Raw genomic sequence first — 16,059 nt, 5'->3', positions numbered from 1 at the left:
TAGGTAAGCAGACACCCCCAACGCTTTACTTATGCCCGGTTTGGGCTGTGCTGTTATGGGAGGTGGAGGAGGGAAAGCTCATGCTAGGAAGCTTTCCCATTTCTTTCAAGAAGGTGATCCATACTTGGTGTCTTTTAACAGAACTGAAAATGTGGCCTTTATTGAAACAATTGTGCATATTTGTGCAAAAATGCAAATATACTATTATTTTTAAGCAGGGGAGAGATATCACAACTACTTAAGTATTCCTAGGCAAATCCAGGAATGACCAGCTCACATTTTCCCTTCTGTTGATTATCAGCTCCTCTTATGCATATAACCTGAGCAACCTAACAAGACATTTATGCTTGTTTTGAAGATTTGCACCATGAGTTTACAGATAATTTTGTTTCACTGGCTTGCTCTATGCTAATACCTTTGATAGCTTCTGCTCGCAGGACCAATACTTGTTTGCTCCGACTGCAGTCATTGGACTAAGGCTGTGTGCTGCTACCAGCACTTTTATTAGCAGTTATTTGTGTAGCTGCATTTTCCATGCACTGACAGTTTCTAAGAAACAAATCATTTTCTTCTCATACAAAAAATATACCTAACTAAGATATTTATCCCCTGACAAAAGGCTATCCATTCCACAAAAGGTACAAATAATTATTTTTTTTTTCTTTACCAAAAAATCTATCAATGGAAAATGAAAAAAAAAGTCATCTGTATCTGGAACCCGGAGGGATTTCCTTATGTGGATGAATGGATGTTTTGGTTTTTCCTTATATTTTCAAATTATCCCCTCACTGCCATTTGTTAACTGGCACTTGTGCTAAGAACAATAATGTAGCACCTTATCTCTTCCAAAAAAAGAGAGAGCCAAATGTCTGAGCACTGCTGTATGTCCGCATGTTGTGTTGAATATTTCAATTTCATAAAATACAATTGTCATTTAAAAATAATTAAAAAATCACTTACTTTGCTAAAGATCAAACATAATGGAAATAATGTAAACATCCAAAAGCTTGAATTCATTCCTAACTGGATTCATCTTTACAGGCAGGCAATAGCAAAATGTTGAGTCTCATAGTAGTCCAAAGAAACTCATGAAACAATGCATGCATTTTCATTGACACAAAAAAAGACTGGACTGTAAGGAAGAGAAACTACTTCAGTCATATCACACTGTTATTGTGAAAGAATAATGTGCTATAATCCAATACCTAGGACAAGTGTATACCCCAACTGTAGAATACCATCACTTAAACTGGAAACAACAGAACAGATTACTATAGGAAAATATTTATAAAATACTGTACACCGCTTCCTCAGTCGGCCAGCATATGTAAACAAACAGCTAAGCTCAGTTGAGTTTCAAAATATTATTAAAGTTCATTTATCTTATATCTTTTGCATAACATGCCAGTTCACCTTTCACACTATCACAACTCACCTGTCACAGCCCACAGTGGCTCATTAGAGGTTTATACATCAGCTCATACAGACATTTAAGTGGAACTATACAGAGAAGTGTGTGGGACATACCAAACTTACACACTGTGACCAGAAATGCATATTCCATATGTAAGCTAATAATTGGATAGTGGAACTTAATGCTCAATGCAACATGTGCTATTTTATTGAATGTTACAGATTTACAAACAAGACCTCATAATGTGATATTAAAACTGCCCTGTAACGTTCACTAATATTACCACATGTCACAACTATACTGGTTTATATATGGGAGATATGTATATACGCGTGTATATATATTTCATAAGCTATCCTTCGATACAGAGTATGTCATATGGCACATGCTGTAGCTACATGACGATGGATGGTAAGACTTCTACTCTCACTAGATGGTCATAATAATATTGGGAGTGGGAAATCTGGTCCCATTGCAAGGAACGGGTGCTTTACCATCAAATTTGGAAAGGAGCAGTTTGATGCAATGTGTAAAAAAAACAGAAGAAGATAAAATAATCTAACATCCATTGTAATATATTCTATAGACACCACATTGTAGAATAAATGGGAAACATTCAGGAGAAGTAGTGTTCCGACATCTTGCAATCACACTTTTAACATCTGAATTTACATTTTTTATATAATGGCAAATTTTAAGAGGTAAATAAAGTGTCCTGTTTCATTTTACCTGGAATATGTGCTCCAGATCAATAAAGTGCTGTATCCTAAACATTTATACAGCTTCTGGGTTTGGCAAATTCCTTTACCCTGACAAACTAAGCAATGAAATCTACCCCAGAGGAGAGCCCTATGCTTTGAACTAATTCACTAAGCGCTGTTGAGGAATTTCTAATGAATCTGAAGTTCCTCTAGAGCAGGTCAGTAAATATGGTGAAGGTGGAATAGCCCACAAACAGTTTTAGCAGACATTCGTAAAAGTAACAAAGAAAACAAAGTGAGAATATCCCCCTCTACTCACCAAGGATAGATAGGTTTGGAGAAGCCTTAGGAAAAGGCTGCTAACAAAAGTTGGCACATTTGAAGCAGATTGTTAAACACAAGTTCCTTTGCCCCTGGGCATTTTGCTGTTAAACAATCAGCCCCTCTCAAGCATGCTTCATAATGCACAGAAAGATTTCTGACCTTCCTCGGTGTTGCCATGTGACCCTTAACATTGCACATGGACTGCAAGGCAATTGCATAAACACGGTGTTGTGGTGGAGTTTAGCTCATTGAAAGCCTGATCAAATAGAAGAAAGCAAGGAACACGTTGGTGCAGGAAGTGTGAAATACATTGTGCTTAAAGTCCCCATGCTGCATTTCTGTATTTCCTGAACTTTCCAACGTAGTGACTCGGTACCTAAATATTTTCACCTTCTTTGCCTCTTTTCTGGAGGCTGATGATTAGTTTTATGTCTAGATTTGTTGCCTTTCAGACTTAGCTCTCATACAGTGCTCTGAGTCTCCCAGGGTGAGATCCCAGTGAGAAAATGTCAGCCTGCATTTTCAAAGCTGCCTTAGAGATTCAGAAGATAATTCCCATTTAAATAATGGGAAGTATGTACCCCACTCGCATGTGTTCATTCTTAATAATAAAAAGGAGCTGGTTCTACACAGATCTTGGTCATTGTAGAGATGTTTTAATTTTTAGTAGCACTAGCTTCTCCTCTTTACAAGCTTAAAAATTGTGCCTCCATAAATGATGTGAAATTTTGATGCAGTTGCAGTTCATGCTTCTCCACCCTTTTCCTATCTTATACATACCCTTCCACCCGTGACCAGTGTGTTATCTTCTCATGAGAAGTTTGAAACTCTGGTTGACTTTGTGGACCCTTGGTACCTGGGTGGGGTCAGAGGAGTTACAACTGTCTTCAGCCAAAAAACCCGTAACTGCACTACTGTTCAGATATACTTTCTTCTACTAGAATGTACGTTGTGTGATACACTACAGAACAGTGAAAGCCTAGTCTCAAGTGATGGCTTTTGCAGTTTACAGACACGTGCAGTTTTGCTTTGGTTCTTCAACTTACCTTAAAAGCATATATACTTTTTTGTATCTTCCAGTCCTCTGCCAAGAACATTTTCCCTTAAGCAACTTCAGTCTAATTGTATTAATCTGAATTCAGACTGCTTGATAAATCTCGTATACTTTGAAATGTTCAAATATGGTCATGTCCTCATGAAAAGAACCAAAAAAAAAGTGTACATTTTTAGGTGAGGGAACGATGTAAAAAATTGGAAGCTCAAATGGAACAGCAAGAAGAGCCTGATAGTGGCCTGGTGGGTAAATCTCCCCAATTTGTATACATAATTAAATGGAGCAGTGGAAACCTGACAATATTACTGTACTCTGCTTGGATAACTCTGTTCTTACTGTTCCATCACATCCTTTGATGCAGTGAGACAACATATTGATGACAAATGTGGTAAAAAAATAAATATATACTATTCCGCTTAATTACATTCATCCTGAGCTTGTTCAGCTGTGCTAGAATCTAGAGTGCCTGTTTTATACAGGAAATCACCTGATATTTTAACATAAACTCTTCCTCCATTTAAGTTGCAGTATAAAAGGCATCTCATTTCCCTTTCTGCTCTTGAAAATATAAACTTTTTGTGGCACTATAAGCTGATACAAAAAGAGACAAATTAACATTGTGGTTCTTATCTTGTTCATCTTCCTTCATTTCCACAAAGTGTGGGATGCAAGGGATTTGGGAGGCTTCAGGTTTGTTTGCTGCCAGTTCCTACAGAAATAACAAATGCTTTTCATCAGTCATCACAATGGTGAAACAGATGAAAAAGAAGTTGTGATTGAAGTTTAGAATATGTACTTTGTACGTCTCTTTTTGCCAGTTAATTTCTGCATCCTAAAAACTTGAATAATGATCAAAGATATTAGGATGCCTTCTAATAAAAGGCAGATTTCTGAACCTACTCATTTGTTTACTGTGACTTCATAAAGGGGGCTTCTTATTCCTGTTGTTTACTGAAGTCTTTGTAAAGCTTTCATCCCTCCCTTTTTCCTTAAGTGCAAATGTCAGCTGGGTCAAGATGCAGCAACCAGTGAGTGATGCTGAAACTGACAATGTGCTCCCTTGACCGGTGGCTAATGCCAACTAGAGTTGACATGGGATGACATGAGGGTTTTTTTTAGTTCTGCTAAGAAAAATTGACTGGAGAGCAGATGACCCTTAGACTGTCGGTGAGTTCTGTCTAGGCCTAGCTGTGCTTGCTTTCAAAGCTGCGGAAGGCTCCTGTTCTTGACAGTCTCCTCATGGACAGGTTGTCCCCTCGGCTCTCCGGCCTGGAAGACTTACTCCTCTGGAATGGGTTTCGCATGCCTGTTGCGTTTCGCTGTCTGTCAAGTTTGTCACTGATGGAGTAGCTCTTCCGTGTGTGCTGTGCATACAACATGTTGGACTCCTCTGCAGAGTAGCTGTTGGCTCGCTCTATTTTTGGAAGTAGGATACTGTTGGCCAGCGTTCTTGTAGCATTGCCATCTTGAGGAGATAAGGGAATCCCCTTCTTGTCTTTGGCCTCACTATCCTCATGATCAGAGCCCGGGTGGCTTAGTTCAGCTTCTCTCTCTGGGTGGCAGCATCCCAAGTCCTCCACTTTGCCCCCGAGACTTCCGGGGAAACTGGCCCTCTCTGCGATGGCCTGGGGAGCGCTCACACACCTTGTGTCTATGCAGTCCGTAATACTTGTGTACTCAGCTGTTTTGACTGGGACGCCAAGGCTGCTGAAGTAGCTTCGAGATGGAGAGAACATAAAACTGTGAGATTTCACAATTGGCGTTTCCTCTAGAATAAATGGGGTTGTAGCCAGATAACGACTGCTTTTAGATCGCTCTAAAGTGTGATACAAGGGAGGGTCTGAATCCCAGGGGATTTGGCAATCTGTGATTTGCGAATAGCCCGAAGAAAATGCTCTTGTTTCTATTCCAGAGGTTTCCTCGTAATCAAGACTCCTGCCAGAAATTTTTTCGCCAGGTGTACTGCTAATGTACGCACTGTTAGCTAAAATGGAAGAGGCTATGTGAGCCTGCAGAGCTGCATCTCCAGTACCAAGAATATTTATGGAGCTGTCAAGAGGCTCTGTGTCAGAATGCATCTCATCCATGGCAGAAACATAGATATCTATACAAGATGAAGGCCTTCTGGAGTCTGGGGCAATTGACAAAGTGCTAGTAGGGGCTAAGGGAACCTTTCCTTCTTTTGCTATCGAGTGGGAACTGATAGCCCGATGCATGCTTGGAGATCTTTCCTTAAAAATGCTTTCAAACTTTTCCAACCCACATTTGTCCTTCATATTTGTTGCATAGAAAGAGTGGCTTCGCATGCGGGGCGTAATTGTAGGAGACGTTGGGGACATGGACTCTTCTCCTGTGGGATCTATGCTCTCTTGAAGCTTGTAAGTATTTCCTTCCTGACTGTTGAAGCTGCTCTGCCTTACAATATAGGCTGCATCAGTGCAGTCAGATGAGGTCCTGGATCGTATCTTGGTTGTTTCACCTCTCTCTATGCCAGTCAGTTTTTCTAAGGCGGTCACCATTCGTCCCATCATATCTTCCAGCTGAGCAAGCCTGATGTCAACGGTCTGTAGAGAGGCCTTCATGCAGTGCTCTCGCTCATTTACTTCTTCCAGTCGCATGGCCATGTTCTCTACCCTTAAAAAATGGAAGAATTAACCAGGTTAATTTATATGAGGCAATGATGTTCAGCTAATAGGTCACCAAGACAAAGGGGAACAAATAGGTCTTAAAATTCAGAGCCCACCTACACCACCTCACCTCCTTCAAAGCCCTGCTAAAAGATGTTCAGCAAAGAAATACCACTCAGTCAGGAAATTGCTCCAGTGGGTTAAACCAGGGGTGTCTGCTGAATAATGCAGAAGGGGTTTGAGGTATCCCCTATCCCAGGGACAGGTTATTAGAGAAATGTTACTACAATCTGGGAGTCAGGGTTGGACTAGATGACCTTTGAAGGTCCCTTCTAACCCAAACTATTATATGATTCTATGGTTCTATGATTCTATGATTTGCTGCCTCTCTGCTGCCAAAACTTCTAATTAGGTTGTTATAAATGAATAACACTTAGAGCAAATGACACACGGTGTTGTCTCCAGTTGTGCCACAGGCAGGGCCACTATGTGTAAGTGCAGAACTAAATGAAGAATGTGGGTAACGTTGCCTTTTTTTTTTTCCTGGTGTTTGCTCCAAATTTACACCAACTACTGCTACGTGCACCTAATGAGATAGTTTATTTGTTCTCTGATTAATTTTTAGCTTAGATTTATAGCAAAAAAAAAAAAAAAAGGAAGTATCAGCTATTGTATTGAATGTGGCTAATCTCAAGTAAAGTATGCATGAAAACCGCAAGGAGGAGAGCACTGATCAAACCAAATACAGCCTACAAAAGGGTACACACACTAAGATTACACCATTACTGTGACTGTGCTTTGGGCAGTCTGTGTTAATAGCTCAGGGATTTAACTGATGGATAGTTACTTCTTAGCTACCTATCATAATATATAAATAAATAAACAGCTAAAGTATTAATAGGTAATAATTGAATGTGTGACCCTAATTGAAACTTTAGCATATCCAATCTAGACTGTTGATCTGTCTCATTTTAAAATATTTTTGACTGTAAGGTGAATTGTGTACTAATTTATGCTGGTGGCTTTCAACCATTTCAATTTTTTGGCTTCTAAAAATGCCAGAAAATGAAGGATTTATATGGAGTCCTCTAATTTTACACAATTAAATTGCCTTTAGCACATATGAAATTTCTTCTCATAATTATTTTCTCTGGTTTCAGTCCCTAGGGTAGACCAGCAACCTCCATTATCTACCAAAGAAGTACTAAAAGAAATGCATTTCTATAGTTATCTTTGTCTGATTTTTAATGTTACAGTTCTGGTTTTCCCCATTCCTGTAGACACTGAAAAATGAACAGAGAGGCGATGAACACCAAATGGCAAGATTTCCACACATTTCTCTTCACAAGTCTCTTACTCTCTGCCTGTTAGTGCAATTCATACTCAAATGCTAATAAGCACCCTGTCAATCATAGCCAGGATTTCTGATGAGATAAATATAATGTTCTACTACTGCTAGTTGAAATTCCAATGGGACAAGTGGCCTGGAACTGGCAACGCCATAAGCACTCTTAGTCACCCAAAGGGAAGCCAAATTTTAGCAACAAATTGGGCAGCATTAATGTCTTGTTAATTAGAGCACAGAACTTTAGCTGGTGAAACACTGAGGTCTGACTGCTTCATGGTGATGAGCAACAGGAACCCACCCACACAAGCGAGGAGAGGGAGGAGTGTGACACCACTCCCTACAGCAAGTCTCACATTCCTGTGAAATATGGGCTTTTTCTGTTGAAGATCGTGAATTTTGAAAGCACAAGCAGAGCAAATCAAATGTGAAGCAGTAACTGTATTGCTGTCATCAGACTTCAATAGATGAAAGATCAAGTAATCATTTCTAAGAAAAGAATTGGTAGTTTCAAAGAATCTTATTCTACTCATCTTGTTATCATTTAAGCAGCAGTCTACCTGTAGTTCTACCAGCTTCTCCAACAAAATAGATTCATGTTATTGCAAGCACACAATATAATTCCATAGTGACAGAGAAGTTTATATGGGAAGCCGTTGAATTTTCACTCATGTTATTAGTTATCTGAACTATTTTATAAAAACAGTTGTAGTTTTGAAATATTTATCAGCTAATAATTGAGTGCCTTATCACACATTTGGATTCTGTAACAACTGCTCCAAGATGATGAACAGATATAACATCACAACTTGAGGGCTGTCAGACATATGGAACAATTTGAAAAACCTCCTGGATTTTACTTGAGAATGCCCAGATTACAACCAAGAAAAAACATTCACTGCAGCAACAATTACCCAAGAACTGGAATGAATTTATAGGGTTTTTAAAATTCTTTATTTATTTGTTTAAAATTTAATCATCCATAATTTTAAATTTTTTATTATTTTTTATTATTGCACTTGGTTACTTATTTGTATCTGGAATATAATTGTCCATAGCGAGATAAGATGTGCATACTATATTCACATGAGTGTGATGCTACTGAACACAGCTAATGCATCCCAAGAAGAACCTAGAGTCACACCTTACTGGTAAACATTCAAATATTTGTTTGCCTTCCCTGAACATGACCCATTATCTACTGCCAGAGGCACACAATGTAAGAGTGTTGGTATTGCTGGCCAAGATGAAGAGAGCCTTTTGAGTTACATGGTCTGTTGGTTGCTATGGAAATAATTGCAGATGTGATTACATTGATAGTAGTGGGAAATTTATATAGCAACTCAACAAGATAAGGATAGTGTAGTCTGGGTTCAGAAACCAGAGGTACCCAGGGATGGGCATAGATAACTAAGAAGTATATACATGTATTTACACTGGATGGACCTGACTATAAAATTTTATTCACAAAAAGAAAGCTTAGGTGATGATCTCATCCAAACTATTAAATAAATTTAGTCACCTTTTGTCAAATATATTGTATATGGCCACTCCCAGACTTTGTAACAAATAGTTAATTAGTGCTATTCCCTTATATTAATTGGAAGTTCAGTTCTGCAATCATTCACCACACAGAACATCACCATGCTTGGGGAGTAATCCTGCTAGAAACATGATAAAATCATGTCAGCCAAACACTGTGGACGTAAGAGGATATGTTCTGGACAAATATGGTCATACTCTGGTCCTTAAGGTGTTTTTAATAAAGGAAATGTTCTATTTTCCCATGTTGGTGGGTTATCTGGCACTCAGGGAATGGACAGATAGAGCTGTATTTCATTCAGGAACCATATTGAATTAAAACATGACTTCAAAATAAGTTTTTTTTTTTATTTTTTTTTTTTTTTTTGCAGGTGTATTGGAGAAAGTATAAACCTTTTGGCAAATCTCACAATATCCATGTATGATGCCTCTGCTTCACCTGTGCTTTTCCTCACAGCAATATTTATCCAATATATGAGAAAGTGCCAAGCCATCCTGGCAGATGTGGATGAGAACAGAAAAAGAGGTGGCTACATGTAAAAGGTGTTTCAAGTGCGTTCTGCTGAAGCTCAAAAATTTCCAATAGTGAAACACACATGGGCTATCTAAGGATAATATTCGGTGACCAGGAAGAAAACATAAAAGGTCAGACCTGGGAACATGGCAAAAATGTTATATTACCTGTGATGAGCTTTTTAATTATAATTATGGTTTGGGAGGTTATGGCTTTTGCTGGCATTCATTTTGGTTATATTCATATTTAGCTGTTGCACATCAGTTCATCAATAAATCAATTGAAGTAATGTTTTAACAGAAGTAAGGCACTCTTTTCAGTTTTAAGGTATCATTTATACTTCAATATCCTTTTCAATGCCATGAAAACTCTGGACACTGAAAGTTACTTAGAGGGGTATCCACCCTGGTTGTTATAGGTGACAGGAGAATGGTTTTATTCAAATAAAACATAGACAGCAGTTCCCAAGCCTGTAACAGGGCATTGGTACTTTATTTAACATCTTTTGGTAAAGCATTGCTGATGGAAGTAGCCAGACAATTTTTCCAGGTGTGGTGGTTCCTGCCAGCTGAGGACATTGGGTTGTCCTGGCCACATTCCCACCTGGACCCTAAGACCACTTACAGAATCATAGAATCACAGAATGTCAGGGATTGGAAGGGACCTCAAAAGACCATCTGGTTCAATCCCCCTGCCAGAGCAGGAACACCTAGATGAGGTTACACAGGAACGAGTCCAGGCGGGCTTGAACATCTCCAGAGAAGAGATTCCGCAACCTCCCTGGGCAGCCTGTTCCAGGGTTCTGTCACCCTCACTGTGAAGAAGTTTCTCCTCATATTTAAGTGCAACCTCCTTTGTTCCAGTCTGTACCCATTGCCCCTTGTCCTATCATTGGTTGTCACCAATAAGAGCCTGGCTCCATCCTCGTGACACTCACCCATTGATGAGGTCACCCCTCAGTCTCCTCTTCTCCAAGCTAAAGAGACCCAGCTCTTTCAGCCTTTCCTCATAAGGGAGATGCTCCACTCCCTTAATCATCTTTGTTGCCCTGCGCTGGACTCTCTCCAGCAGTTCCCTGTCCTTCTTGAACTGAGGGGCCCAGAACTGGACACAATATTCCAGGTGTGGTCTCACCAGGGCAGAGTAGAGAGGAAGGAGAACCTCCCTCGACCTACTAACCACTCCACTTATAATACATCTCAGGATGCCATTGGCCTTCTTGGCCACAAGGGCCCAGTGCTGGCTCACAGTCATCCTGCTGTCCACCAGGACCCCCAGGTCCCTTTCCCCTACACTGCTCTCCAACAGGTCATTCTCTGACTTATATTGGAAACTGGGGTTGTTCCTTTCCAGATGCAAGACTCTACACTTTCCCTTGTTATATTTCATTAAATTTTTCCCTCCCAACTCTCCAGCCTGTCCAGGTCTCACTGGATGGCAGCACAGCCTTCTGGCATGTCAGCCACTTCTCCCAGCTTCATGTCATCAGCAAACTTGCTGACAGTGCACTCTATTCCCTCATCCAAGTCACTGATGAATATATTGAAAAATACTGGCCCCAGTACTGACCCCTGAGGCACTCCACTAGATACAGATCTTCAGCTAGACTCTGCCCCATTGACCACAACTCTCTGGCTTCTTTCCTTCAGCCAGTTCACAGTCCACCTCACTACCCATTCATCCAGACAACACTTCCTCAGTTTAGCTGTAAGGATGCTGTGGGAGACTGTGTCAGATGCTTTACTGAAGTCAAGGTAGACCACATCCACTGCTTTGCCATCATCTATCCACCTGGTTATGTCCTCATAAAAGGCTATGGGGTTGGTCAAGCACGACTTCCTCTTGGTGAAGCCATGCTGACTGCCCCTAATGACCCTCTTATCCTTGATATGCCTTGAGATGTCATCAAGGATAAGTTGTTCCATCACCTTTCTAGGGATGGAGTTGAGGCTGACCAGTCTATAGCTACCCAGGTCCTCCTTCTTGCCCTTTTTGAAGGCTGGAGTGATATTTGCTTTCCCCCAGGCCTCAGGCACCTCTCCTGTTTCCCATGGCAGAACTTAGAAAACCAGGCAATCACCAGCCACATGAAGTTTAACAAGGGCAAGTGCTGGATTTTGCACCTGGGATGTGGCAACCCTGGCTGTACATACAGACTGGGGAATGAGATGCTGGAGAACAGCTCTGTGGAGAGGGATCTGGGGGTTCTGGTTGATGTCAAGCTGAACAGGAGCCAAGAGTGCCCTGGCAACCAAGAGGGCCACCTGTGTCCTGGGTGCATCCAGCACAGCATTGCCAGCTGGGCAGGGAGGTGATTGTCCCGCTCTGCTCTGCACTGGTGCGGCCTCACCTGGAGCACTATGTGCAGTTCTGGGCAACACAGGATAAAAAGGATATAAAGCTACTGGAGAGTGTCTACAAAGTTGATGAAGGGTTTGGAGGGGAAGCCACAGGAGGAGTGGCTAAAGTCACTTGGTTTGTTCAGCCTGGACAAGACTGAGGGGAGATCTCATGGTGGCTACAGCTTCCTCACAAGGGGAGGAGGAGGGGCAGGTGCCAAGCTCTTCTGTTTAGTGACCAGTGACAGAACCCGAGGGAATGGCAGGAAGATGTGCCAGGAGAGGTTTAGGTTGGACATCAGGAAAAGGCTCTTCCCTCAGAGGGTGGTGGAGCACTGGAACAGGCTCCCCAGGGAGGTGTCACAGCCCCAAGCCTGACAGTGTTCAAGAAGAGACTGGACAACACCCTCAGACACATGGTGTGAACTGTGGGGTTGTCATATTGCAGGGACAGGGGTTGGAATCGATGATCTTTATGGGTACCTTCCAACTCAGGACATTCTGTGATTATATGATAAATATCTGCACTTGCCTCTCGTGGTACAGCATTGCGGTTGGTTTACCAAGGAAAGAAGAGAGCTATTATGAGAACTGCATTCACCTCTGATTTAATTGCTGCAATTGCGTGCGATGGGGAGCAGTCTCTGTACCCCATGGGGTCATTACCAGGGTCTCCCATACAGCACTAGGATATGCTGGTTTCTGCATTACGCTATTGGCTAAAGTAAATGGATTTTTAAAGAACTATTTATCTGTGGGGCTCAGGTGCTTGCCTTAATTTGAGATTCATAATCATGAGCTCTCTTCTCGAACAAGATGCTTTAAATCATTCATTTAAAATAGAGATAAGAGCTCTTTTCCTATAAAACAGGGCCAGCACTGAGTGCAAAGGCTGACTGTAATGTATTCATTTTCAAGGACTCACAGCACTAGCCTAGTGTAGGACACATCTCAGCTGGATTATTGCTTATTTACAGAGGCTTCAAACATGCCTCTTCTTTCCTTGGCCAGCAAAAAGAAAGCTGTGTAAGAACAGAGATTTGAACGTGCATCTGTGGTTTTCAGGTTAGTTCTCTGACCACTGAAATAAGGTACTCAGACCACAGATCAATTTAACCCGCTATTTTACTTTGAAGTATATGTAATTCTTCCTCCCTTATATTTCCCAGTCTCATTCTCTCTCTCTCTCTCTCCAGTCATTTTCTGCACAGGAACTTCATGGGCTCAGTATGTTCTCCCTGTATGTAGCAGTCCTTACTGGACTTAACCTTCCATAAGCTTGTCTAAGCTCTATTTGAACCAGCTTGAACTTTTATCTGACATGACCAACTTCTTTTAGACTTGATCAGCTTCCAAGAATTGGATCTGTTTCACTACTTACTGAATGAAAAATAACCTACTTTTGTTTATTTTGAACGCTGCAGTGCTACTGGATTAATCTGTTGCTCCCCTAGATCTTTTTCTGGGGAAAGATCTAGGGCAAACAAATGATTTCTACTCAGGCTCTCCTTGCACTCATAAAGACTTCTATCATTTAATTCCTCATTTGTCTCTTCCAGCAGAGCTGGTTTACTTGGCCATTCTTTATGAGGAAGCCATTCTAAGCCTAACCATATCTCTAATATCCTTTTCTAAAATATGTGTTATAAGAGTTCTGTTTTCAGTAATGCAGATGATTAAAGGACAAAATATCTGCTGATCTTGCTCTGGGATAGATTTATTCCAAGAGCAAATCAAAAGTGTGTTTCCTTGCCTACAAAAGATATATTTTAGGCATAGCTGCATCAGGGCCAGTGTTAGAAGATTATGTATAAGGAGAAGAGTGTTATATCTGTGTAATCGCTTATGATGACAACTCATCTGAGCTCTGTTACTCAAGTTAAAGTGGAGTATACTGGGAATGGAATATTCAGTGGTTCATAAGTTTTATTAATATATCTTAGGATATTGCCCTAAAATATTTACTGGTAACAATGCTATGAATCAAACAAACTGTTCTCAAAATTTAACTCTGTTGCTCAGCTGCTGTGTGATGAAAGCAAATAAACACCACAGCATATGAACAGATTTCTGAATTTTTAGGAATGATAATTTGAAGACTGGAAATCCACCACCTTTAGCTAAAACTTATTAAAAATACCTCAAATGTTTCGCTTTTCAAGAAAGAAAAAGGAAGGTTGAGAATGGCAACAGAAACATACATCCAGATCAACTTATGAGAGAACGAACAAAAAAATGCACCTTTCTGAAGTGACACGGATTCTTTCATCATTGGAGGAATTGAATCTGTCATCCTTTTCTCTAAAATATTCTTCTATGCACTGCTCTTCAAAATCATGGACTTTTTTCAATTCATCTTCAGTTATGAAAAGTTCTGTGGAAACAATGGAAAAATGTGAATTTGGCAAAGATTAACATATGAAATTAACTACATTCTTTTTGTAGAATTCATGGACTAAACTTTCAAAAGCAGCCTTCAAATTTATCTGGCATTTTGGTATGAAAGCAGATAGATACAGCTAATTACCAAATTAGTGGCTTCAATTACATATGATTGTGGAGACAGAAACACTTAAGCAGGCAAATGCTGAGCAAACATGAATGTGTTTTGATTGCATGAGATCTAAACACAGCTGCCAGCCACGTCCTGGAGAGGTGGTGGAAGCCAAAGCCCACCTGTAACCTAATACAAATATAATCAAATTAGCAGACTGCTATGGAAGGAGTCTGAGAGTACAGAGGGTCTATTTGACATGGCAAGAGCTGGTATCTGCAGGCAGCAGCAAGGGCTGTGGCAGACAGTGTGATATGAGTGGGAGGAGATCAGTCTGGTTGCATCTTGCATCTCCAGTGCCACCACATGGCTTCAGCTTCTTCCTCATAGAGAAGAGGGCTGTGGCATGGGCAAATGTTGAGAAGAGATGCACATCCCTTAGCTGCCTGCCTCTGGCATAAACACTGGAGGAGGTGGAGATCTTTGGCTTTGGAGAACTAGATAGAGGGGAGAAAGTGTTATCAAAATAATTTGACAGGTTTTCCATCGTGCTTATGGGAGTTCATATTAAAGTGTTTGGACAAACTACTACTCCAGTTTGAGTCCGTGTCAGGAAAAGAACATGTGTCCACAAAATAATTACTTCTCACCATCTCTCAGCTTATCTAGGCAAAAAGTGTGTTGTGGGGAAGTATGTGCTGTTTGCTCAGACAGCAGAAATGCTCTGTGTTTTCAGAAACAAAATAGAGATCTGGAATTGTGATGGACTGCAAGAAAAGTTCCATCAATAACAGACTGCTAGCAACAGCAAAGCAAACCCATTTGCTTTGAAGGAATAATGTGGAGAACAACCCCCTAGAATCCCAGGAAAAACATAGCCTCATTAATGCTCTGAGAAGAACGAAGGGTTGTGCAACGCAGGTAAAACTCACTGATTCAGGTAAAATTTTTGCAGTTAAAAGTAGTTATCTGCTGGAGAAGTTAAGAAGGTGCTGGACTTAGCGTTCATTCCTGTCAAACACCAGATATTACCAAGGACATTGGAAAATTCCACTCTGTAAATTGTCTAAGGCTTACTTAATCCATAGTCTCTCTCATCTGGGTCGCTTTCATGCTTCCGCCATCTGCAGCAGAGGTGCTGGAATATCATAGTCATATGGCTGAAAATGATCAGAGGTGGTGGGAGAACAGGTCTTTCGTGAAACGTCATGATTAGCTGATATCTTTGAAACTTCCATACTTGGTTGGATATGGACTTGACTTCAAAAAATGTATTGCTAGAAGGCAAGAAGAGGAAAATAACATCAGATTGAAATGGTTTTGGGTACTTTGCTCAAGATGATAGGACAGCACCTTAACTAAAGACATTTCATTAGTAGTGGCAAAGGTTACCTTGTCACAAAAAGAGGAAGAACAGCAAAAGAAATGAATACGTTTGTGCTTCTGTAAAGCAGAGTGGTAGTCAGCCATTTCAAAGTATCTTACTGCTCTGTATATCTGCTCTGTACAAACACTGTCTTACAACAACCCAGCGAGACAGGGAAGTATTTTTATTCTTCTTTTCCATATTGGGAGTGAATGAGGACATAACTGAACTTTAAGTTTTTTGGCTTCTCTGCACTAATTCCTGCTGGGTGTCTGTCCCTGGAAACAAGACAATGTGAAAAACTTGGCATTTCCCTCATTCCCTGGAGACAAGCTTCTT

At 40.6% G+C, this 16,059-nt stretch overlaps 1 protein-coding gene across 2 annotated transcripts in view; it reads right to left on the bottom strand.

Moving 5' to 3' along the window:
• Nucleotides 1–4,677: 4,677 nt before the first annotated feature.
• Nucleotides 4,678–16,059, bottom strand: part of TRPM3 (transient receptor potential cation channel subfamily M member 3) — a gene marked incomplete at both ends in the record, with an annotated part of 397,932 nt that continues 386,550 nt past the window's right edge. For both annotated transcript variants that reach the window (XM_080362471.1, XM_080362472.1), the window contains 3 exons: nucleotides 4,678–6,127; nucleotides 14,102–14,234; nucleotides 15,432–15,631. In XM_080362471.1, coding sequence (XP_080218597.1) covers nucleotides 4,678–6,127; nucleotides 14,102–14,234; nucleotides 15,432–15,631 — 1,783 coding nt within the window. The remainder of the gene's footprint in view (nucleotides 6,128–14,101; nucleotides 14,235–15,431; nucleotides 15,632–16,059) is intronic.

Source organism: Nesoenas mayeri (genome assembly GCF_963082525.1).
Source record: "Nesoenas mayeri genome assembly, chromosome: Z".
NCBI lineage: Eukaryota > Metazoa > Chordata > Aves > Columbiformes > Columbidae > Nesoenas > Nesoenas mayeri.
The sequence above is the reverse complement of the archived record's forward strand: the minus strand, read 5'-3'. Positions and strand labels throughout refer to the sequence as shown.